At 45.4% G+C, this 26,555-nt stretch overlaps 1 protein-coding gene across 20 annotated transcripts in view; it reads left to right on the top strand.

The window, feature by feature from the left end:
- Positions 1–26,555, top strand: part of LOC133118954 (NACHT, LRR and PYD domains-containing protein 12-like) — a 687,468-nt gene that overhangs the window by 461,551 nt on the left and 199,362 nt on the right. For 7 of the 20 annotated variants that reach the window (XM_061229299.1, XM_061229296.1, XM_061229293.1 and 4 more), the window contains one exon: positions 39–682. The exons of 11 other annotated variants lie outside the window; for them this stretch is intronic. In XM_061229299.1, the coding sequence (XP_061085283.1) occupies positions 39–643 (605 nt within the window). In that variant the 3' untranslated portion in view covers positions 644–682. Of the gene's footprint in view, positions 1–38; positions 687–26,555 lie in introns of all 20 variants that reach the window. 2 more of the 20 variants (XM_061229288.1, XM_061229287.1) reach the window with 2 other exon arrangements.

Genomic DNA, 26,555 nt, shown 5'->3' with positions numbered 1-26,555 from the left:
GAATAATAATTAATGTCATTAATGTCTCTGGTGTGCAGACGGCTGTCGGCTCACACTGGATCCAAACACAGCGCACAGAGAGCTGTCTCTGTCTGAGGGGAACAGGAAGGTGACACGCACACGGGGGAGAGAGGAGCCATATCCTGATCTTCCAGAGAGATTTGAGTCCTGGGAGCAGGTTCTGTGCAGAGAGAGTGTGTGTAAGCGCTGTTACTGGGAGGCTGAGTGCAGTGTGTCTGAGAGGGGAGGGGTTTATATAGCAGTGACATATAAAGGAATCAGCAGGAAAGGACGGGGTGAGGACTGTGCGTTTGGATGGAATAAAAACTCCTGGAGTCTGAGGTGCTATAAACACAGTTACTCTGTCTGGCACAATAAGAACCGCACAGACCTACCTGACCCCTCCCCCTACCACAGAGCAGGAGTGTGTGATGATGGTGCTGGTGCAGGAGTGTGTGTGTACAGGGTAGGAGTGTGTGTGGACCGTCCGGCTGGCACTCTGTCCTTCTACAGCGTCTCTGACTCTGACACACTGACCCTCCTGCACACATTCCACACACACTTCACTCAACACACACCCCTCTGTGCTGGGTTTGGAGTGGAGTGGGGGGGGGGCTCAGTGTCCCTCTGCCAACTGGAGTAGAGACACACACACCCCTCCACCCCACACACACACACACACACACACACACACACACACACATACACACACTCTCACGCGCACAAACGCACTCACACGCATGCTCACACGCATGCTCACACACACACACGCATACCCCTCCGCCCCACACACACACACGCACACACACACACACATATACCCCTCCGCCCCACACACACACACCCCTCCACCCCCCACACACACTCACGCACACACACACACACACACACATACCCCTCCACCCCACACACACACACACATACCCCTCCACCCCACACACACACACATACCCCTCCACCCCACACACACACACACATACCCCTCCACCCCACACACACACACACGCACACACACACACACATTTATTTTTGTATATTTTAATAAAATCCTATTGTATATAGTCATGGTGTGTTTATATACATTAGGTGATTAAAACATGAGTATAACATTCATAGTGTGATTCTGGTGAAAGATGGTAAAAGGCTTTTGAGGTAATAATTCTCCTGTACCTGCATCTTTGTGTAAAAGTTCACTGCATTTTACTAGTTTTTCCAGTTGATTTGATTCATTTTCACAAGAGTTCCAGTGTGCAAAGTTGTGTGGGTGAATGCAGCTCAAAGGGAGAATGCAGAATGATCACTGCAGTGTACTTATTTCCTTTCATTCCTGTGAACAGTAATGTAATAAGTTTCCTTATTTACTGTGTCATGATTGCTTTGTTTGAACCTGTTCCTGTAAAATGTGTATGTGATTAAACCTGAATTATAAAAACATTGAACATCTTGCTGTTATTTATTACTGTGGACTCCTGTGCTCCAGTAGTACTTATTTCATATTCTGTATGGGATTATGTTTGTGCTCAAAATGAGTAGATCAGGATGGGGCTAAAATTTGCACAGTTCAATGAATGACATTGATCTACAGTAGTGTAAATTAACTCTAGTATAAGAAACACACACTGAAGGAGCATAGCCTCCCCAGGGCCAGCATCCTGCTACACACACTGAAGGAGCGTAGCCTAGCAAACCATTTATCCATGTCATCAGGTGGACTGTGTGTGTGTGTGTGTGTGTGTGTGTGGGGCGGAGGGGTATGTGTGTGTGTGAGTGTGTGAGTGTGAGTGTGTGAGCGTTCGTGTTTGTGTGTGTGTGTGTGTGAGCGTGTGTGTGTATGTGAGTGTGCATGTGTGAGCATTTGTATGTGTGAGCGTGTGTGTGTGTGAGCGTGTGTGCGTGTGAGCGTGTGAGTGTGCCACTTTTGATGTTAGCCGTAACATTCGTCTGGTTCCACCTTTTAATGAACGTGAGATTGAAGTATATTTAACTCATTTCGAGAGGGTTGCGGTTACGCTGCAATGGCCAGTTGAGGTCTGGACTTTGCTTCTGCAGACTGTGCTGAGTGGCAAAGCACAAGCTGTTTATTCGGCCCTTAGTCTTCAGCAAAGTTCAGATTATAATGCAGTGAAAACAGCGATATTGCATGCATACGAGTTGGTGTCTGAAGCCTACAGACAAAAGTTTAGAGGTCTAAGAAAAACTGACAAGCTCATGTTTGTAGAGTTCGCGAGGGAAAAGGAAAATGCATTCGATAGGTGGTGTAATTCACAACGTGCACTAACCAGAGAGCAATTTCGAGAGATGATTTTGCTAGAGAAGTTTAAAAATAGCGGGCCAGACACAGTAGCGATGTATTTAAACGACAACACTGGCCCACGCTGCTGTCTGTGCTGATGAGAAAACGCCTTTTCTTCGTCCTCTTTTACTCGTTGTGAGACTACTCATCCTTCTGCTTCGCGGCAGACTTGGCGGAATGCAAAGTCCGATAAGCCTCCGCCTCCGCCTCCGTCATCTAATCGTGAGTCTCGAGAATGCTACTATTGCCGCGAAATTGGCCATCTCATTGCTGCATGTCCTGCTTTAAAAAAGAAGAACGCGGCTTCAAACGGTTCTGGTTGCGTGAGCAACTCCGTTCACTCACATTCATTACTCAAGGTAATGAACCGTTCAGTTTGGAAGGAATGGTCTCACTCACAGGGCGTGAGGAAGACAACATTCCTGTTAAAATGTTCCGAGAAACAGGTTCGGTTCAGAGTTTTATTCTTTCTTCTGCTTTGCCCTTTTCAGAGGAAACATATTGTGGTTCGGATGTACTCGTTCAAGGCATTGAACTAGGGCATTTAAAAGTTTCTCTGCACTCTGTGTATCTTAAGAGTGATTTAGTTTCTGGCCGTTTCAAAGTGGCTGTTCGTCCGCAGCTACCCATGGAAGGGTTCAGCCTTCGAATTGGGAACGATGTAGCTGGCGGAAAAGTTCTTCCTCTTCCTGAGGTTGTCTCAAAGCCTTTGACACACACTGATGTGGACTCTAGTTTGTCTGAAGACTTTCCAGTGTGTGTAGTAACTAGAGCTCAAGCCCGCAAGTCTAACACCGTCTTGTCTAATACGTTTATGTCACTGGAGAATCCATTCACGCCTTCTCGTCCCAGATCTTCAGCACATCGGTCGCTGTCCACGTCCGGTGGTGCTGAAGTTCCAAATTCGGCCCGGTCGCTGTCCACGCACCGTGGTGCTGAAATTTCAAACTCTGCCCTGTCGTTGCCTATTGACACAGATTTGATAATGCGTGAACAGAAAAAAGATCCGTCATTAGCCAAGTGTCGTGCTTCTGCTGCTGGGAAGGGAGATGTAGTGAATAAATCCGTGGTATATTACTGGGAGAATGGCTTGTTGATGTGAAAGTGGACTCCATCTCAGAGTCAAAATTTGGGCTGGAATACAGCTTGTCTACTGGTGGTCCCTGCTATATTTAGGCTACATGTTTTGATGTTGGGGCATGATCATGACTTTGCTGGTCATCTAGGCGTTAAGAAAAGTTATCATCGTATCCTACGTTATTTATTTTGGCCTGGCCTCAAATCTGACAAAACACTGCCGTTCCTGCCATCGCTGCCAAATGGCAGGGAACCAAACCAAGTTATTCCACCCGCTCCACTTCGTCCAATTCCTGTTATGGGAGAACCATTTGAGCGCATCGTTTTGGATTGTGTAGGGCCTTTGTCAAAAACAAAATCTGGGCATAGGTTCCTGTTGACAATCATGTGTGCCGCTACACGCTACCCAGAAGCTGTTCCGCTGCGCTCACTAAAGGCAAAGCCAGTAGTGAAGGTGCTGGTTCATTTCTTCTCGACTTTCGGACTGCCTAAGGTCATACAAACTGATCAGGGATCCAACTTCCTGTCTCGCTTGTTTAAACAGGTGTTACAGCAGCTGTCCATCAAGCGCCAAACCTCCAGTGCTTATCATCCAGAGTCTCAAGGGGCTCTGGAAAGATTCCATCAGACTCTGAAGTCCATGTTCCGCACTTACTGTTTTGATTCTGTTGGAGAGTGGGATGAGGGCCTCCCACTGCTTTTGTTTGCAGTGCGTGAGACGACTCGGGAGTCACTGGGGTTCAGTCCAGCTGACCTGATCTTTGGCCCTTCAGTCCGTGGTCCGTTGAAGTGAGCGGTGGGACACAGAGACCACTGACCAGCAACACAATGTGTTAGACTATGTCTGTTCAGCAACACAATGTGTTAGACTATGTCTGTTCAGCAACACAATGTGTTAGACTATGTCTGTTCAGCAACACAATGTGTTAGACTATGTCTGTTCAGCAACACAATGTGTTAGACTATGTCTGTTCAGCAACACAATGTGTTAGACTACATCTGTTCAGCAACACAATGTGTTAGACTATGTCTGTTCAGCAACACAATGTGTTAGACTATGTCTGTTCAGCAACACAATGTGTTAGACTATGTCTGTTCAGCAACACAATGTGTTAGACTATGTCTGTTCAGCAACACAATGTGTTAGACTATGTCTGTTCAGCAACACAATGTGTTAGACTATGTCTGTTCAGCAACACAATGTGTTAGACTATGTCTGTTCAGAAACACAATGTGTTAGACTATGTCTGTTTAGCAACACAATGTGTTAGACTATGTCTGTTCAGCAACACAATGTGTTAGACTATGTCTGTTCAGCAACACAATGTGTTAGACTATGTCTGTTTAGCAACACAATGTGTTAGACTACATCTGTTCAGCAACACAATGTGTTAGACTATGTCTGTTCAGCAACACAATGTGTTAGACTATGTCTGTTCAGCAACACAATGTGTTAGACTATGTCTGTTCAGCAACACAATGTGTTAGACTATGTCTGTTCAGCAACACAATGTGTTAGACTATGTCTGTTCAGCAACACAATGTGTTAGACTATGTCTGTTCAGCAACACAATGTGTTAGACTATGTCTGTTCAGAAACACAATGTGTTAGACTATGTCTGTTTAGCAACACAATGTGTTAGACTATGTCTGTTCAGCAACACAATGTGTTAGACTATGTCTGTTCAGCAACACAATGTGTTAGACTATGTCTGTTCAGCAACACAATGTGTTAGACTATGTCTGTTCAGCAACACAATGTGTTAGACTATGTCTGTTCAGAAACACAATGTGTTAGACTATGTCTGTTTAGCAACACAATGTGTTAGACTATGTCTGTTCAGCAACACAATGTGTTAGACTATGTCTGTTCAGCAACACAATGTGTTAGACTATGTCTGTTTAGCAACACAATGTGTTAGACTATGTCTGTTCAGCAACACAATGTGTTAGACTATGTCTGTTTAGCAACACAATGTGTTAGACTATGTCTGTTCATTAGACTATGTCTGTTCGTTCTGTGAGCGCCTGTGCAAGGCCTGTGCTTGCGCTCAGGAAGCTTTGTCTTCAGCCCAGTGGAAGATGAAGACTCGATATGACCGCAAGTCTGTTCACCGTCGTTTCCAGGCCAGTGACAGAGTTTTAGTGCTGTTGCCTGTGCTTGGGTCTGCCCTACAGGCAAAGTTTTTGGGACCTTATGAAATTGAGTATAAGATCAGTGACACCGACTGTGTCCTTTGTACGCCAGACAGGCGGCGTAAAACCCGAGTGTGTCACATCAACATGTTAAAGTCGTCTGTCTCCAGGGAGCCTGAACCCTGAGCCTTTGGAAGAGTTGCCTTGTTTTCTCTCTCATTTGTCAGATTTTTGTGCTAAGGATGTCCAGAGGTTGATAGAATCCTGTCCTGGTTTGTTCTCAGATGTTCCCTGGCGGACTAATGTCCTTAGTCACGACATGGATGTGGGTGACCATCCGCCCATTAAACAACATGCTTATCGTCTGAATCCGACAAAGAGAGCAATTATGAGTTCTGAAGTGCAGTATCTTGTGGATCACGGGTTAGCTGAACAGAGTTCCAGTGCTTGGAGCTCCTTGTGTATTTTGGTTCTGAAACCTGATGGAACAGTTTGTTTCTGCACAGATTACAGGAAGGTGAATGCTGTGACTGAACCAGACTCTTTTCCACTTCCACGCATGGAAGACTGTGTGGACAGAGTCGGTTCAGCGCGGTTTGTCAGTAAGCTCGACTTGTTGAAGGGCTACTGGCAGGTCCCGCTGACACCTCACGCAGCTGAAATCTCCGCATTTGTTACTCCCGACTGCTTTATACAGTGTTCAGTCACTGCGTTTGGGCTGCAATGCGCTGGCCAGCTTCCAACGTCTGATGGGCAAAGTTTTAGCTGCATACAGAATTGTGAGGTGTACTTAGACGACATCGTTCTTCACTCGTCATCTTGGTCCAATCACCTTGAATTACTGGACACCGAATTTGGTAAAGCCACTGTTACCTACCCGGGTAAACGGGTTGGTCAAGGTGAGGTTCGGCCTGTTGAGGCCAAGATTCTAGCCATCGTTGAGTTCCCGACTCCAAAAACCAAGCGTGAGCTACGCCGGTTCTTGGGGATGGCTCTGCAGTTCTCCGGTGCTTGTGGCGCCGAACAGTGCAGGAAATGTGGAGGAAGGAATCACCTGGCGAAGTTCTGCCTAACGAGGAGAAACATGCGTGCAGAGGAGCAGAAAGCAGACGGGGATACCGACTGAAGTGGTGAGGAGAGGAGAAACGTGCATGCAGAGGAGGAGAAAGCAGACGGGGATACCGACTGAAGTGGTGAGGAGAGGAGAAACGTGCATGCAGAGGAGCAGAAAGCAGACGGGGATACCGACTGAAGTGGTGAGGAGAGGAGAAACGTGCGTGCAGAGGAGCAGAAAGCAGACGGGGATACCGACTGAAGTGGTGAGGAGAGGAGCGCAGCACTCTACGTCAGGACTGTGACCAGAAGTGGCAGGAAAAAGGACCAATGGATTTCTCAACTGGACGTAAACGGGACATCAGTTTCACTGAATATAGACACCGGGGCACAAGTGAACATTTTATCGTGGAAAGAGTTCCTGCAACTTAGAAAAAAACCAAAGGTCATTCAGAAGCAAATCAATCTGCGAACGTACAACGATGAGCCCATTCCGACCGAAGGTATGTGTAGATTAACACTTACATGTAAAGGCCAGTCCATTAACGCAATGTGTGTGTGCTAGTAGAGGGGTATAGACAGCCTGTTCTAGGTCTACACACGAGTGAAAAACTGGGCTTTATTAAGAGGGTTCACGTGATTGACAGAGAGCGGGTAATGCATGCTGACGGGGCTGCTAACGATGCCCAGCACTGTAACATAGCGTCCCAATTCACAGACATGTTCAAGGGATTAGACAGGCTGCCTGGACAGCACAAAATACAGTTAAAATACAAAGCAGAGCCAGTCATTCACGCAGCGAGAAAGGTGCCGTTAGCCCTTAGAGAGAAACTAAAGAATTAACTGCAGAAACTGACCGACCAGGGTGTCATAAAAAGCCTTGAGGAGGCGACTGAATGGGTAAACTCACTCGTGATCGTGGAGAAAGAAAACGAGGAGATGAGACTGTCCATTGACCCTAAGGACTTAAATAAATGCATTAAGAGGGAGCATTACAGGCTGCCCACAAAATCCCACATTACTGGCACAATGGCGGGCGCGCGGTTCTTTAGCAAACTCGATGCATCGTCAGGGTTTCACCAGATTGCCCTGGACGAGGAGAGCGCAAAACTGTGCACATTCAACACTCCCATTTGGAAGGCATTGTTTCCTTCCTTTGCCCTTCGGAATCTGCTCGGCACCGGAGATATTCCATAGAACCACAGAGCAGCTGTTTGACGGAACTGAGGGGGTGAGAGTTTTCCTAGACGACATAATTATATGGGGAAAAACACAAAACAACGCACACATCAGGGCTTAGGCTAAATAAGCAGAAGTGCCAATTTGGAGTGAGTGAGCTGACGTACCTAGGAGACCAGCTGTCGACAGAGGGCGTCCAACCAGACCCAGGACAGGTCAGGGCAGTTGAGTAGATGCAGACCCAGAACAGGTCAGGGCAGTTGAGGAGATGCAGACCCAGAACAGGTCAGGGCAGTTGAGGAGAGGCAGACCCAGAACAGGTCAGGGCAGTTGAGGAGATGCAGACACAGAACAGGTCAGGGCAGTTGAGGAGATGCAGACCCAGAACAGGTCAGGGCAGTTGAGGAGATGCAGACCCAGAACAGGTCAGGGCAGTTGAGGAGATGCAGACCCAGAACAGGTCAGGGCAGTTGAAGAGATGCAGACCCAGAACAGTAGACACCTGCAGAGCTTTTAATGAATCGGAAACTGCGCACACGCCTTCCGGCAGCAACGCATGTGCTGGAAGAGGGAGGCAGAGCCAGGCAGCAAGGAGAGAGTGCGCGCAAAACCTACGACAAGACAGCCAAACCGCTTAGCCCTCCGGTCGAGGAAGACACTGTCAGAGTCAGATGTAGGAGTGAGTGGGGACCTATGGCAAAAGTGGTTGGGGAAACAGCACCAAGATCGTACGAGGTGCAAACAGAAACTGGGCAGGTGCTGAGGAGGAACAGAAGACGCCTTCTTCAGATTCCAAGGAGGCTCGGCACTGGCGCTGATGCTAGCAGCACCACAGACCAAGTTAGTGAGAGCACAGCTGATGAGATGAACAATCAAAGTCAGACATTGAGTGACACCCCTGATGTCAGTGTCACGCCAAACGTGACAGAGGAGAGGCCTACACCACAAAGAATCCAACGCAGAACGATTCGGAAGCCAATTCGGCTTATTGAGCAATGAACTAGTCACACACACACGCATTTTTTTTTTTTTGTAGTTTTATGTGATTCAAGTTTGACTACTAAAGTTCACAAGCATGAGAAAAAAGGGAAGATGTATTGATATTATATCCAGTGTGTACCATTCCCAACCAGTAGAGGTCAGGAGTGTTAAGTATCTGACCACAGGTTTGAGTTGGACTGTACAAGGTGGACCATCTAACATTTTTTTTGCTTTTCCTTGAAAGAGTTACATGGTGTGCAGACGTATCATTACAGCCTTGATCAAGTTTTTATGTAAAAAGTCAATTACTAAGAGTAATTTGTTACCTTTTAAAAGAATACACTGAAATGTTACACTGGAAAATGAATATTTGGATGTGTTCTTTAGACTAACACACACAAGAAAATAAGCAAATATATAATAAAGTGTAGTGTGCCTAAGACTTCTGCACAGTATGTGGTTGTGTGTGTGTGTGTGTGTGTGTGTAGTTCTGTATGGATGTGGTTGTGTGTGTGTGTGTGTGTGTGTGTAGTTCTGTATGGATGTGGTTGTGTGTGTGTGTAGTTCTGTATGGATGTGGTTGTGTGTGTGTGTGCGTGTGTGTGTGTGTGTGTGTGTGTGTGTGTAGTTCTGTATGGATGTGGTTGTGTGTGTGTGTGTGTGTAGTTCTGTATGGATGTGGTTGTGTGTGTGTGTGTGTGTAGTTCTGTATGGATGTGGTTGTGTGTGTGTGTAGTTCTGTATGGATGTGGTTGTGTGTGTGTGTGTGTGTGTGTGTAGTTCTGTATGGATGTGGTTGTGTGTGTGTGTAGTTCTGTATGGATGTGGTTGTGTGTGTGTGTGTGTGTAGTTCTGTATGGATGTGGTTGTGTGTGTGTGTAGTTCTGTATGGATGTGGTTGTGTGTGTGTGTGTAGTTCTGTATGGATGTGGTTGTGTGTGTGTGTAGTTCTGTATGGATGTGGTTGTGTGCACTGACCCTCCTGTCTCTGAAGGCACACACACAGAGAGGCGCTGGTCCTCATCAGACACACACAGAGAGGCGCTGGTCCTCATCACACGCACACAGCCAACGGCATACTCGTGAGGTATCCCTACAGAGAATACAGAGGTTCAGCGTGCGGCTCATGAGGTATCCCTACAGAGAATACAGAGGTTCAGCGTGCGGCTCATGAGGTATCCCTACAGAGAATACAGAGGTTCAGCGTGCGGCTCATGAGGTATCCCTACAGAGAATACAGAGGTTCAGCGTGCGGCTCATGAGGTATCCCTACAGAGAATACAGAGGTTCAGCGTGCGGCTCATGAGGTATCCCTACAGAGAATACAGAGGTTCAGCGGGCGGCTCATGAGGTATCCCTACAGAGAATACAGAGGTTCAGCGTGCGGCTCATGAGGTATCCCTACAGAGAATACAGAGGTTCAGCGTGCGGCTCATGAGGTATCCGTACACCATCACACGTCCCGGGAAAGAGCCTCACAATAGCGCACACGCCGTCGCGAGCAGAGCCACAAGTGGAGACGGGCTAATGGAGGAAAGGAATATACACGCAGATTATGTGATGGAGAACTTACCAGCGAGTGACGCTTACCTGACAGAGCTGAGGCAGCTGTGGAGCGCTGACAGCGTGTGCTCACCAGTGATGAAGCTGTGCACTGAGGGCTGGTCACATGGCAGCAGACTGGATGCGATGGTGAGACCACACTGGACGGACAGAGCAGTGCTCGGCACACAATGGACTGTTACTACGGTAACCCCTCCCCCTTGAGAAACAGTGTGCTGGAGAACACACACAAGGGCCACCAGGCGGCAGTCAAGAGCAGGGAACGTGCTAGACGGGCGGTTTGGTGGCCAGGGCTGAGTAGCCAAATGAGTGAGCCGGTGTTAAACTGCAGGGCATGCGTCAAGGAGCGGGGCCGACGTGAAAGAGCCACTCATTCCCTCCAAGCTGCCAGACAGGCCGTTCACCCCAAACACAACCAATGACCTGCTGGTCCTGGATTCTTTTTCTAGAGAGGCCGTTCACACCAAACACAACCAACGACCTGCTGGTCCTGGATTCTTTTTCTAGAGAGGCCGTTCACACCAAACACAACCAATGACCTGCTGGTCCTGGATTCTTTTTCTAGAGAGGCCGTTCACACCAAACACAACCAATGACCTGCTGGTCCTGGATTCTTTTTCTAGACAGGCCGTACACACCAAACACAACCAATGACCTGCTGGTCCTGGATTCTTTTTCTAGAGAGGCCATTCACACCAAACACAACCAATGACCTGCTGGTCCTAGATTCTTTTTCTAGAGAGGCCCTTCACACCAAACAAAACCAATGACCTGCTGGTCCTGGATTCTTTTTCTAGAGAGGCCGTTCACACCAAACACAACCAATGACCTGCTGGTCCTGGATTCTTTTTCTAGAGAGGCCATTCACACCAAACACAACCAATGACCTGCTGGTCCTGGATTCTTTTTCTAGAGAGGCCGTTCACACCAAACACAACCAATGACCTGCTGGTCCTGGATTCTTTTTCTAGACAGGTCGTTCACACCAAACAAAACCAATGACCTGCTGGTCCTGGATTCTTTTTCTAGGTTCACGGTGATTCACAGATGAGTTTGAGTGCAGGGAATCACAGCTCAGATGACTGACAGAGAGACAGAAAGAGAGGGAGAGAGAAAGAGAGAGAGAGCTGGTGGTCCTGGATTCTTTTTCTAGGTTCATAGAGGTGGCCCAGCTGAGCTGACATTGTGGTGCATCTGAAGTCAATGTTTGTGAGACATGGCGTTCCAGAGACGCTTGTCCCAGACAACAGGCCTCAGTTCTCAGGAGCAGACATGAAAGTCTTTGTGCAACGGGCCTCAGTTCTCAGGAGCAGACATGAAAGTCTTTGTGCAACGGGCCTCAGTTCTCAGGAGCAGACATGAAAGTCTTAGTGCAACGGGCCTCAGTTCTCAGGAGCAGACATGAAAGTCTTAGTGCAACGGGCCTCAGTTCTCAGGAGCAGACATGAAAGTCTTAGTGCCGTGTCCAGCAGCCCCAGGTCTCCACAGAGCAATGGTGAGGCTGAGCGAGCCGCTCAAACGCTGACAAACCTGAACAAGGCGTGAGGACCATTTTCTGAACTGATTCTTCATTTACAAAGTGTGTTCACATAAAGATAATCACGTGATTAAAGATAACCTTTTATTATAATCCTTATTCCTATCACACCACTTTCTGTATTAAGTGTTAAAAGGGAGTCTTTCTTTGTCTCTCTCCCAGCAGGAAGACAGCCTTTCACCTGGGTGTCTCTGCTTCACCCAGAAGGGGGTAGCTAGCACACTCCGGTCTTACAGAAGGCCAACAAGGGGTAACAGTGAAGACAAAATACTGCTAAAAGTTAGCAGCTGCGTGTCTTTTTGTTTATGTTCCCTCCCCCTTCTGCGACAGTATACTGAAAACGGTATTTAAGTCATACTGTGTGTGTGTGCAAACTGAAGAACTGTCAGAAAGCTGGTAGGCCTTCCACTCTCTTATTCTGAGTGATCAGATAAATGAGAAGGTTAAACTGCAGAATAGCTGTAGTTGTTTTCACTGGGATCTGTTTCATCAGACGACGCTCACCTGTGAAATGTTATTTGTGCATTTTTCCCCACACAGGCGTCAGAACCCTGCCGCACACTGCTAGCGCCCAGAGCTGCACCTTTGAGCGACGGCTACAGCACTGCTAGCGCACAGAGCTGCACCTTTGAGCGACGGCTACAGCACTGCTAGTGCACAGAGCTGCACCTTTGAGCGACGGCTACAGCACTGCTAGCGCACAGAGCTGCACCTTTGAGTGACGGCTACAGCCCGGCCCAGTGGCTCATGGGACGGCGCCCGCGTACCGCTCTGCCCACCTTCCCGGCGGTGCTGGAGCCGGACATCCCAGACCTGCGGAGGGTCCAGTGCAGGGAAAGAGAGAGGAGGCGGATGGATGCGCACGACTACCACCAAAGACACGGAGTGAGGAACCTTTCCAACCTGGCACCAGGGGGCAGAGTGTGGATCACCGACACCAACACGCCTGGCACGGTGACACGTGAACATCCTGTGCCCAGGTCATATCTGGTCAGCGGGCCACAAGGGACGCTCGCCTACTGCCAATGGGGCCAGCTACAGACAGCAGTCACGAGGCACAACCCAAACCCACCATGGACGTGGGAGCTTACAACAGTACAAGGGACAGGTCAGCAGGGTCCCCAGGGATTCCCCAGGTCACCCCGCCATTGGTCAGAACCGGATCGGGCAGAGAAGTCATGAAACCAGAGACTTGATTTGTGAAAAAAACTGATATAATGTAACCGGTTAGGGTAAAGGAGTATGATCAGTTGTTGTGCAGGGGAACGTTTTATTATCTGTTGGGGTCAATGATGTTTTGTTTAAGAGGGTTCAGGGAGGAGGAGAAATGAAAATGTTTGGGGTAATATGCCTTCATAATTTATAAACTAGATAGGTATAATGGGGTAATGTAAAGTAACAGTATTTCTGGGAAAGAGAGGTGTGCTGTAAGTTAGATGACGCCCAGGACTGAGAGTAAAGTGGGAGCTGATGAATGGATGTATATCTGAACGTGGTGTTGAATAAAGCGCTGTGTGTCTGTTAACGTGGTCGTGCGAGTCGCTGATGAATGGATGTATATCTGAACGTGGTGTTGAATAAAGCGCTGTGTGTCTGTTAACCATGGTCATGTGAGTCGCTGATGACGGCTCCTCACCCATAGGGTGAGATGCCATATCAAACCCACACAACGGAATAAACCTTCCTCACACTGTCATCTACTATACAGAACAAATTATTGCACCAGAAAAAAGGAAACCATAAAGGAGAAAACATCCTCTCACACACCCAACTCCCAGCATGCAGAGAGAGAGAGAGAGGGAGAGAGAGAGGGAGAGAGGGAAAGAGGGAGAGAGAGGGAGGGAGAGGGAGAGAGAGAGGGAGGGAGAGGGAGATGGAGAGAGAGAGGGAGAGACAGAGAGAGGGAGAGAGATTGAAAGAGGGAGGGAGAGAGAGAGACAGAGAGAGAGAGGGAAAGTCCTGGACTCCAGCTCCTGGACTCCCCTAAACAATACGGAAGTTAAATTTCTGCTCTTTGCGGATGACCTGGTGCTGCTCTCGCCCTCTGAACAAGGGCTACAGCAGCATCTAGATCTGTTGGAGCAATTCTGTCAGAACTGGGCCTCCAGTTAATTTGGACAAAACAAAGATTGTGATCTTCCAAAAGAAAGCCAGATCACAGGCAGGCAGACACCTTTTCACTCTAGGAAACACCGCCCTAGAGCATGTTATGATTATTTAGGCCAGAAACTCAGTGCCTCAGGAAGCTTTGACCTTGCAGTGAATGTACTAAAAGATAAAGCTCGTAGAGCTCTCTATGCCATCAAAAGGAATTTCCATAAAATACAAATCCCAATTCAAATCTGGTGCAAAATATTTGACAGTGTCATAATGCCAATTGTATCATATGGATGCGTGGTATGGGGTCCACTCAGTAAGCTAGACTACACTAGATGGGATAAACATCCCACTGAATCCCTGCATGCAGAGTTTATTAGAAACATACTCAGAATCCAAAGGAAAACACCCACAAATGCATGCAGGGCAGATTCTCATTGGCATTAAACATACAAAAAAGATCCTTAAAATTCTGGATCCACCTAAAATCTAGTGCTGAGAACACCATAAAGTTTCAAGCATACAAAACCCAAGAGGTCAGCCCTAAAACCAGTTCCCTTTGCCAGTTGGTTCTGAGGTTAACTAACACACTAACCCATGATTCTCAGACCAACACTGCTTTCCAAAATCAAATCAAAATTACCCAAATTATGAAACAAATTAAGAAAACATCTGGAACATTGGAGTAACCAAACCAAATCACAATCCAAATTAGAATCCTGCCTCAACCTAAAGAGAGATTATGAATTAGCGGAGTATCTTTACACCATCAAAGATGCAAAGCAGAGGCAAATCCTTACCAAATACAGGCTCAGTGACCACAGCTTAGCAATTGAGACAGGCAGATACAAAAAATCTTGTCTGCCAAGTGACCAACGCTTTTGTGGTCACTGCACGACTGACTGGTGAGGTTGAGACAGAGATGCACTTTCTCCTTCATTGTGATAAATTCACAAAAGAAAGAGCACACTTTTTCAAAAAACTTTCAAAAATAATACCTCATTTAGACACATTAAGCAACACAGATAAACTGACTATAATACTGGGAGAGGGGCAAACAGCTCCTCTGGCGGCCCAGTTTGTCAAAGCCTGCCTGTCTGTTCCTATAACCAACACCGCTGTTGATTGTTGTCTGCTGGTTGTTTTTGTTTTGTCTTCATTGTCATTATTATTATTATTATTATTGTTATTATTATTATTATTATTATTATTATTATTATTATTAATTAATTAATTAATTAATTAATTAATTAATTAATTTATTTATTTATTTATTTATTTATTTATTTATTTATTTATTTATTTTTTATCACTACTGTTGTTATTATATTTTTATTTTAATACAACAATGCTTTGGCAACACTGTAAATGGAATGGTCATGCCAATAAAGCCACTTGCATTGAATTGAATTGAATTGAACTGAGAAAGAGGGAGAAGGAGAGAGATGGAGAAGAAGAGGGAGAGAGAGAGACAGAGAGAGAGAGAGAGAGAGAGAGAGAGAGAGAGAGAGAGAGAGAGAGAGAGAGGAGAGAGATAGAGAGGGGGAGAGAGAGAGAGAGAGAGAGGGCCAAATAGAAGTTGAGCGCCTCAATACAGGAGCTGAGGGGAGAGGTGCAGGAGCTGAAAAAGGAGTGAGCTCACTGCAGTGAGAGAGGAGCTGCACCTCAGGGACAGGACTGTGCAGAGCCTGAGGGAGCAGATCCAGAGCCTCCAAGCCAACACCACCCCCCACAGACCTGATCCACACCCCACACCCACTCTGAGGGAGACATACCCAACACCAGCCCCCACAGACCTGATCCATACCCCCACACACACTCTGAGGGAGACAGACCCAACACCAGCCCCCACAGACCTGATCAACACCCCACACCCACTCTGAGGGAGACAGACCCAACACCAGCCCTTCACAGACCTGATCCACACCCCACACCCACTCTGAGGGAGACAGACCCAACACCACCCCCACAGACCTGATCCACACCCCCACACCCACTCTGAGGGAGACAGACCCAACACCACCCCCACAGGCCTGACCAACACCACCCCACACAGGCCTGACCAACACCACCCCCACACAGGCCTGACCAACACCACCCCCACACAGGCCTGACACATTTGGGTAAACCCCACACATTTGGGTAAACCCCAAAACTGAACATTTTGATTCCAAAATCTTTGTACAGCGCCTTCTAGGGAGCGAGATATAAGCAGTGTGACAACCAACCCGTGTGACAACCATCTGCGATCTGCCTTACTTAAAGTCCCAATTCTCAAGCAAATAAATGTAACCAGTATGTTAAAATGTTCTCTTCTGAATAGTAAACACAATAAATGATTCAGCCAACAAAAAGTAGCAAAGCCTCCTTGAGCCAGTGAAAAAAAAAAGGGGGGGGGGTGCTAAAGAGAAATTTAAAGTATTCAAGGTCACCGTCATTTTGAACATGGAGGATAAAGAAGATGGGGTAAAAGAAGAAATAAAATTGAATAAAAGTACGGAGTAAGTAGCCTGTGTGCAGTGAGATGGAGAGAATAGAAGCTAAAAGTTAAGGGGTTTGGGGAGGATTGGGAATTTGAATTTGAATTTGAGTTGAATCGCAATAATATGCTTAATTCAGTAAACCGGAAACTGTCAATAAAATGGTGCGACTTAGGTAAGGTGTATGCCAGGTTATTTTTAAAAAATCCCATGTGGATAAAAACAAAAAGTAATAAAAAAAATATTTCTTACGTTTTTTCAATATATTTGATGTTTTATTTCTATTTTGGATCGTTGGATATATTACGGAAGTCATGGCCTCATGTAGGCTATGCCACGTTTTGACACAAACGGTTTTTTTTTCCAAAGAACTGGTGCGTAAATTCAGTAGCTTTGTCTACATATTGGTTTGATGATTTAATATCAGCAAATGATAACATCCGTGGATTTAACTGAAGTGAATGTAATTTTGTATCGTTAGCTTAATCTTATACGGTGCGTTAGTTTTATATTCAATTTTCGGAGTTCAATAGCGGTCAACAAAACACGCCACATTGCTTAAAATGCCGATTTCACAGCACAACGCTTTGTTTGATCTTTCGTCTCACTTTTAATATTACGGAAAAATATCGTCAATAGCTTCTGAATTACGATGGTAACAAAACATCAAGGCTCAACCTTTTATTTATCCATTAGGCCCATGATTTATTTCTTAATATGTATATGTTCTTCATTTCTGTGGCTCAGACTGCGCATATTTAGGGACGGTGCGGTGTTGTCTGAAAAGCGGTTATGAAATAATGCTACATGCCATATTATATCTGCTGGGTCATATCTGATCCATAACATCATAGACGCAGTACTTTTTTGTTGTGTTCATTTAGCTGTTTTTGAGGATATCATGAAGCCTTATTCCAGTCTAAAAAACTAGATGGTACTTATTACATATCTTAATTTGAAAACGGGTCAAATTTGATCCAAACAATGCTACTACACCCCTCTCCTACCGACCTCAAGCTTGACCTCCCTTGCAGGTTTCTCCAACACAGTTCTGTACAAGGTCCGATGGTGTTGTAGCCTCTCGAATGTGACCTCCTCTCTATACGCCCTCAAAAACAGAACAGCCTATAATACCATGGGACATCATCAGCCCTGGGCCCATATTGGTCCCAGCCAAACACGTCTCTCATTGCCGCCCCAACCCATATTTTCAAAAGACATTTTTTATTAAATTAAAATGTTAATAGCTTTTTAACCACAGTGCCCAGAGCGTTCAAACAAGGATCAGGAGGACATGGAGATACGGGCACAACTGGATCCCCCAGGAAGTTAATTTCAATGATTACACAAAAATTTCAATCGCTTCCAGGTCACATGACCCACTGAAGGAATGGCAAATAATACGGGGGACATTGTGATAAGGGCACAACTCTTTGATTCCACTAGGGCGTAATGTTAAATTTTTGGCAAATATATACATTATTATGTTCATATTTCAAAAGCATCCAGGTCGCATGTCCCAGGGGTTCAAAGCCAATACCAAAAAATGCTGCGTACTGCCACTGCTTCAAAGCAGGAAAACGTGTTTGCAAAGCCACGTCAATGCCAGTCTGCATTATGAGTTGTAAACAAAGAATACGTGATAAAAAGACTTACATTTTACAATGAGGCTACTTAAGAAATAATGATCTGCTTTGATTAATAATTGGTTTTCGCCGTCTTTGGATGTTTTCCATGAACATTTTCTTACGAGCCTGTTCATATTTGTCAAATCTGATTTAATTATGGACTAATGTGCAGTTGAAAAACTTGAAATGTGCAGTTGACCCTGAAAGATCGGATGAAGAAAATCTAACAAAGTGAAATCAACACCACCATGTTGACATGAGATTTAATCGCAGTCCTACAGAACTGTGTTGTGGCCTTCCATGGCTTCCTGTTTCACTGGGGTATAAAACTGAGGTAAAATGTTTTTAAAATCCATTTTACCCAAGTCCAAGGAAACTAACTCTCAAATTAAAAGAAACAAATGGTTGGTGTCCTTCAATAATCAGGCAATCGGTCAAACAATAAGGAATCGGTCAAACAATGGGGCGGCCTGTAGCATAATGGTTAAGGTAAATGACTGGCACACGCAAGGTCGCTGGTTCTAATTCTGGTGTACCCACTATAAGATCCGCACAGCCGTTGGGCCCTTGAGCAAGGCCCTTAACCCTGCATTGTTCCAGGGGAGGATTGTCTCCTGCTTAGTCTCTGCCAAATGCCAAAAATGTAATGTCTATATGTAATAAACAAGTATTCACATATATGACATATTTCATTTACTACTGTGAGGGGATTAAGAAGTTATAGGAATAGTGTATGTAATGCACCAGTAGAGGGCGCTAGTGTATGCTATGCACCAGTAGAGGGGGCTAGTGTATGCTATGCACCAGTAGAGGGGGCTAGTGTATACTATGCACCAGTAGAGGGTGCTAGAGTATCTCATCCACATCCACAGGTAGGTAGATGGTTCAGTGAGCAAGAAAAATCCAATGGCCAGAGTTAGAGAATGACACAACTTGGTTCCATCTTCAGGTCACCAAGTTTCCAAATCTACAATGAATTGCTACAATCAGAATTTCATAATTTCTACAATTAGACACTGCCTCCATGCCACAAGACTATTTGGAATTGATTCAGGATGAATGGCTGTATTGGGTGCAATGGAAAAAGCAGCTATTTCCTTAATGGCCTTGTCTACTGTGGTCAGATGAGCTTACATTAGAGCTCTTTGGCTGGGCATAGGCTTGGTGTTGAATAATATACAGAAAAGAGCATCATACCTGGGGTAGATATGATAGTGGATTGTTAATGTATTGGGGCTGTTTTGCTCCCCCCGTTCCTGGGGCCTTTGTTAATAGCAATAGCATTATGAACTCTACCAAAGTACCAGGACACTTTACCCAAAAACCTGGGTGATCACACATGAAAATATCAAAGATCTGGAAAGATTGTGGATGGAGAAAGGGTCGAAGATCCCTCCCCATGTGTTCTCCAGTCTTATAAGACATTACAGAAAAAGACCCCGTTATCCTTGCAAGGGGAGGGTGTCTAACATCCTGAATACAGGGGGGCAATAATTGTGATGCCTAATATCACTCAATAAATGTATGATCTGAGAAATGTGTAATTTTGGTTGAGTCATTAGTAAAATACATTCTGCTTGTCAGACAGACAATGTATAGCTGAGCACTGGCATTATTTTTATTATAAACTTCTTCAACATTATCAATGGTCCCACATTACTGAGGTGACTGTATAGTATGTTGCTCTGTGATGGATATGCAACCTGTCCAGGGTGTTTTCCTGCCTCTCACCCAGTGCATGATGGGATAGGCTCCAGCCCCCCCATGACCCTGACCAGAAGTGATGGATGGATGTGGAGTATAGGTTTATGGACCATTTAAATTCCAGACTGCTTCCTGTCAACACTGTGCTATATTGTGTATGTGCTTGTCTGTTTGTATTAGTGTATCTATATGTGTGTTCAGTGTGTTCTCATTGTGTGTTTACAGGTTGGCTAATTTGAGTCAGAACCCACATGGGGTCTAGTCTGGTCTGACGTGTTCCAGTCTCCTGAGATAGGGTGCACTGTTTCTAAAATGAGACTCTTAGAGGAGCCAGAGAGCAAAGGTGGAACCCTCAGCATTGACAGAAAGAGGTATAAATGCACGACTCAGATATTTAATGTGATATGAGTTAGAGCTGCAATAAGAGGATGAGTTTAACTGGAAGCTCTGTCTCTGTTTTGTTCACAGGGTCCAGGTAGAAAGGGCAGGGTCACCTGTACCCAGCTGTCTGTCTATGAAGAGTGATCGTTCAATGGATCCACCATCCAACTTCAGAGGAGAGCCCACAGGTGATCAAAGGTAATGAATCTGGTTCAAATTGACGCAATTGTTTTATTATATTTAAATGTCACTGGTACATTTGGTAATGGCACCCTTCAGGTATATGTGAGGTGTGTTATGTCATCTTCAGATGTGCCATGAGTTAGAGCTGCAGTCAGAAGGTGAGTTTAACTGGAAGCTCTGTCTCCATGTTTTGTAAACAGGGTCCTGCAGTCACTGGAGTCCAGCTCTTTAGAAGAGAAGAAATCTCCCCAAAAACAGGTGTGAGATCTTCTTCCTCATAGCTTCATTATTTTTAGCTCAGCTATTTTCTGTGGACTGTAAATTTAATTCAAACATATAGTGGTATGTAGTGCTTCTATTTTGCATTATTTTCTTTTTCAATACAAATATTTTAATTACAAATGATTTTATCAGCATAACAATTTGAGTGAAATGTTGAATCTGTGAAATGTGAAATTGAAATTGTGAAATTTACACACATTTCATAATTTATTGGTATGCAGTATGTGCCCCAGCTTTAATGACAACATGCACATGAGCTGTCTTGGACTCCACATGCAAAACCTGATGATTCAGAAGTATTTGACAATGTTTCAAAGAGCATCTTATGATGTTACTGAATGCTTGGTTTCTGTCAGTCTTCAAGTGTCCCCATAAATTGAGGTTGAGATCAGGTGATTGTGGATTACGCAGCAATCCTTGCTCTTCTTTGGTTTTCAAGTGGTTCTTGCATAGCTTTGAAGTAACTTTAATTTGTTTTAAAATGTTCAAAATCCTAAAACCTTCTTTTTATTTCCATGATAAGATGAAACTGTGGTCTCAGACTTTTGGACCCCACTGTATATCATGAATATTTTTTGTGCTTAACATTAATAACATGCTCCACATTTGCCAAATATTACTCTTAACCATCCACATCTCACACATGCATGCAATCAACCTGCTTTTCTTTTGAACATTTAATGTGAACATTTAAACATTTCTGGCTTCTTTGGCACAAGGAAGTAAAAAATGACCTGAAATTAAAAATCATAAATTAATAAATGAATTCTGAGCGGAAACAGCAGGTGAAGCTTTCGGCTGTGCACATGAAGCACTAGTCCTAGTGCTAATGTGCTACTTTTTAATCCCTCAAAAGACAACAGCAACACAACACACCTTAATCTCTAATCCAACTCTGCAGTGCTCACAGAAAGTCCAGACTCCTTTTGCTGATCTCAAACACAGCAGCAGAGTAAGCCTCCAAACAGAGCCTTTGAAACCATTACATTACATTACATTATTGGCATTTGGCAGACGCTCTTATCCAGAGCGATGTACAACAAAGTGCATACCCATAACCAGGGATAAATTCGCTGAAAGAACTTTAACTGCTACCTGTACAACAAAGATAAGGACGAGGGCCAATTTTTTTTTTTTTTTTTTTTTTTTAACAAGGAAACAAAGAAACAGCAAAAGTGACCTAAGTTAACACAGCTTACCTAGCCAACTAAAAATACAGATCCACAAAGCAAGTCACAGAGAGAACAATTAAGGTTCACAGGGAGGTAGGGAGGGATGGGGAGAGTTGCTGTGTCTTCAGCTCTGGCAGCACACCTCTTCATGTGTTTATTTCACACTGATAAAGCACACCTCTTCATGTGTTTATTTCACACTGATAAGGCACACCTCTTCATGTGTATATTTCACACTGATACAGCACACCTCTTCATGTGTTTATTTCACACAGCACACCTCTTCATGTGTTTATTTCACACTGATACAGCACACCTCTTCATGTGTTTATTTCACATTGATACAGCACACCTCTTCATGTGTTTATTTCACACTGATACAGCACACCTCTTCATGTGTTTATTTCACACTGATACAGCACACCTCTTCATGTGTTTATTTCACACACGGATACAGCACACCTCTTCATGTGTTTATTTCACACTGATACAGCACACCTCTTCATTTGTTTATTTCACACTGATACAGCACACCTCTTCGTGTGTTTATTTCACACTGATACAGCACATCTCTTCATGTGTTTACTTCACACTGATACAGCACTCCTCTTCATTTGTTTATTTCAGTCTCTCCTGCACACTCTGTTGAGGCTGAAGAAGAATGGAAAGTTGAAACTGTTTCAGAGCCATCTGAGTCAGGACTGCCCAGAATGCTTTAAGCCTCTGTCTGAAGATCCTTCTGTGCTGGAGAAGTTCATGAAGATGAAGGAATCATTCAAGAGTCATCAAAGCCATGATTACCCAGAATGCAGTGAGAGAGAGCAGGAGGATCCTGACGTCCTGTACATTGTTGAGAAGATGCTGGAGACCTGTGGCAGTGAGGGGTCTCTGAAGATCACACTCCACATCCTGAGGAACATGAAGCAGAAGATTTAAAATGACCATGTGACCTTTGAAGACGGTATTTGAAGGTGTTCATTCTTATTTTACAAGTGCAGTGGTATGTATTTTTTGCTTATTAGTTTTATTTGTGATTGATTATCATTGAGAGGTCAGTAATACTGTTAATGGTTTGTAGCACTGATGTGTGTAAAATACTGTGGAAACTGCTTTTCTTCTTAATCTGTTATTGAATTGTAAACTTTAATCTTATTTTAAACAGAATTATTTATCATATTTCCTCTCTTCAGATGAATCCATTCAAAGAGCCCAGCAGGAGCTGAAAACTCATCTGAAGAAGAAGTTTGAATACATATTTGAAGGTTTAGCAGTGCAGGGCCACACAACTCTCCTCAATGAGATCTATACAGAGCTCTACATCACAGAGGGGGAAATGGGGGGGGGGGGGTCAATAATGAGCATGAGGTCAGGCAGATTGAGACAGCATCCAAGAGACAAACCACCCAGGAGACTCCAATCCTCTGCAACGACATCTTTAAGCCTTTACCTGGACATGGGAAACACATCAGAACTGTGCTTACAAAGGGCATCGCTGGCATTAGGAAAACCGTCTCTGTGCAGAAGTTCATTCTGGACTGGGCAGAAGGAAAAGCCAATCAGGACGTTGATTTCATCTTCACTCTTCCTTTCCGAGATCTGAATCTGAAGAAGGAAAGAGCATTCAGTCTGATGCAACTTCTGCAGCACTACTTTCCACAACTGAAAGAGATTGTGTTGAATGTGATGAAGTCAAAGTTGTGTTTATCTTTGATGGTCTGGATGAATGTCGACTTCCTCTACATTTCCAAAGCAATGAGATCTGCTGTGATATAAGAAAGTCATCATCAGTGGATGTGCTGCTGACCAACCTCATTAAGGGGAATCTGCTTCCCTCTGCTCTCCTCTGGATCACCTCCCGACCTGCAGCAGCCAATCAGATCCCTCCTGAGTGTCAGGCAGCTGAAAATTTGATTATAATTTCCAATGTGACATAGGTGCCCATAGGTATGAGTGTCTTATTTTGAACAGGGTCGCAGGGGGGCTGGAGCCTATCCCAGCATACATTGGGCGAAAGGCAGGAATACACCCTGGACAGGTCGCCAGTCCATCGCAGGGCACATACACCATTCACTCACACACTCATACCCACGGGCAATTTACACTCTCCAATCAGCCTGACCTGCATGTCTTTGGACTGAGGAAACCCACGCAAACACGAACATGCAAACTCCACAGAGAGGCCCTGGCCGACCGGGATTCAAACCTCACAGAGAGGCAACCGATTTGAACCCAGGACCTCCTTGCTGTGAGGTGGCAGTGCTACCCACTGCACCATCCGTGCCGCCAGTTTCACTTGAATGAATTTAAATTTACATTTAAATTGAACAATAACTCTAATATCACTACATACAAATTAACTATTAGGTTTATATATTCAGTCATCCATGTCAGACTCTGACTCTTCCCAGTGCATTACATTTGTGTGGATCACATTACATTACATTAATGGCATTTGGTAGATGCTCTTATCCAGAGCAACGTACAACAAAGTGCATACCCATAACCAGAGATAAGTGTGCTGAAAGACCCTAGAGGGAAGTACAATTTCAACTGCTACCTGCACAACAAAGATAAGGACCAGGGCCAATTTGAATTTTTGATATTTGTTTTATTTAATATTTTTCATAAACAAACAAACAAACAAATGCAAAAGTATGACCAAACTCCTTAACTAGCCAAACACTGCTTACCTAGCCAAACTAAAAATACTGATACATAAAAAAAGTAAATCACAAAAAGACAACAATTAAGGTTCACAGGTAGGGAGGGATGGGGAGAGGGATGGGGAGAGGTGCTGCTTGAAGAGGTCTTCAGTTTTCGCTTGAAGGTGGGAAGAGATTCTACAGTTCTGACCTCAACGGGGAGTTCGTTCCACCACCGTGGAGCCAGAACAGACAGTAGTCGTGAGCGTGAGGTGGAAGTTCAGAGAGGGGGAGGTGCCAAGCGGCCTGTGGAGGCTGAACGAAGAGGTCTGGCAGGGGTGTAGGGTCTGATGATTTTTTGGAGGTAAGCTGGGGAAGACCCCTTAACTGCTTGGAAGGCTAGCACCAATGTTTTGAATTTGATGAGAGCCATGACAGGCAGCCAGTGGAGGGAAGTAAGCAGGGGGGTGACATGAGTATCTGGGAAGGTTGAAGACCAGACGAGCTGCTGCATTCTGGATAAGTTGGAGGGGTCTGATGGCGGACACTGGGAGGCCAGCCAAGAGGGAATTGCAGTAGTCCAGGTGGGACAGAACCATCACTTGGACCAGGAGCTGGGTCGAGTAGGGGGTGAGAAAAGGGCGGATTCTCCGTATGTTGTATAGGAAGAACCTGCATGACCGGGTCACTGCCGCAATGCTCTCGGAGAGGGACAGTCTGCTGTCTATCACCACGCCGAGGTTCTGGATGTCAGCTCTGGATGTCACTCATGCAAGCAGAGATACGGGCTGAAACCTGCGTATCAGATGATGGGAATGAGATGAAGAGTTGGGTATTGTCTGCATAGCAGTGGTAGGATAGCCCATGTGCAGTGATCACAGAGCCAAGGGAACGAGTGTAAAGAGAAAAAAGAAGCGGGCCTAGGAGCCCTGGGGAACTCCTGTGGCAAGGAGGCCGAGGTGTCTATACCGTACCAGCCCAGGCAACCTGGAAGGAGCGACCAGAGAGGTAGGACTCAATCCAGTCCAGGGCTGTGCCACAGATGCCCGTTGCTGACAGGGCGGACAGGAGGATGGAGTGATCCACAATGTTGAAGGCAGCAGAGAGATCTAGAAGAATGAGGACAGAGGAGAGGGAGGCTGCTCATGCGGCATGGAGTGACTCACTGACGGAGAGGAGCGCGGCCTCTGTTGAGTGGCCAGGTCTGAAGCCATGCTGATGGGGGTCTAGCAGGTTGTTTTTCAAAAATAAAGAAGAAAGGTGACTAGAAGTGGCTTGTCCTATGGTTTTAGATAGAAAAGGAAGAAGAGATACCGGTAGTTCTGGATGATGGAGGGATCCAGGGTAGGTTTTTTAGCAGTGGGGTGATTTGGGCCCTCTTGGAGGATGATGGAAAACAGCCAGAAGACAGGAAAGAGTTGACAAGGGAGGTGACAAATGGGAAAATGTCAGGTGTGATAGTCAGGGGAGAACAGGGGATAGGGTCAAGGGCACAGGTTGTAGGTGGTGGGAGAGCAGGAGTTGAGAAACATCAGAGTCTGTAAGGGGAGATAAAGTGGAAAAGGAAGGGATGGGCCAATTAAAATAGGTAGAATTTTTAGGCGTATATAGACACTCATTGAATGATTTCATGATGTTACAGATTGCATTCAAGGGGGGGGTCATGGTGTCTCAATCTCAAACTCTACAGGAGGTCAGGCCCATAGATCAGAGGCCTAGATTGGGGTACCAGTGTGACTGATTTCAGAGGACATCAGCATTCTTAGAAGCAATATAATATTCCATCCATCCATCCATCCATCCATCCATCCATCCATTATCTGAACCCGCTTATCCTGAACAGGGTCGCTGGGGGGCTGGAGCCTATCCCAGCATACATTGGGCGAAAGGCAGGAATACACCCTGGACAGGTTGCCAGTCCATCGCAGGGCACACACATCAGTCACTCACACACTCATACCAACAGGCAATTTAGACTCTCCAATCAGCCTAACCTGCAAGTCTTTTGGACTGTGGGAGGAAACTGGAGTACCCGGAGGAAACCCACGCGAACACAGGGAGAACATGCAAACTCCACACAGAGAGGCCACGGCCGACGGGGATTCGAATCCAGGACCTCCTTGCTGTGAGGCGGCAGTGCTACCCACTGCACCATCCATGCCGCCCA

This window comes from Conger conger, chromosome 19 (assembly GCF_963514075.1).
Source record: "Conger conger chromosome 19, fConCon1.1, whole genome shotgun sequence".
Classification (NCBI taxonomy): Eukaryota; Metazoa; Chordata; class Actinopteri; order Anguilliformes; family Congridae; genus Conger; species Conger conger.
The sequence above is the reverse complement of the archived record's forward strand: the minus strand, read 5'-3'. Positions and strand labels throughout refer to the sequence as shown.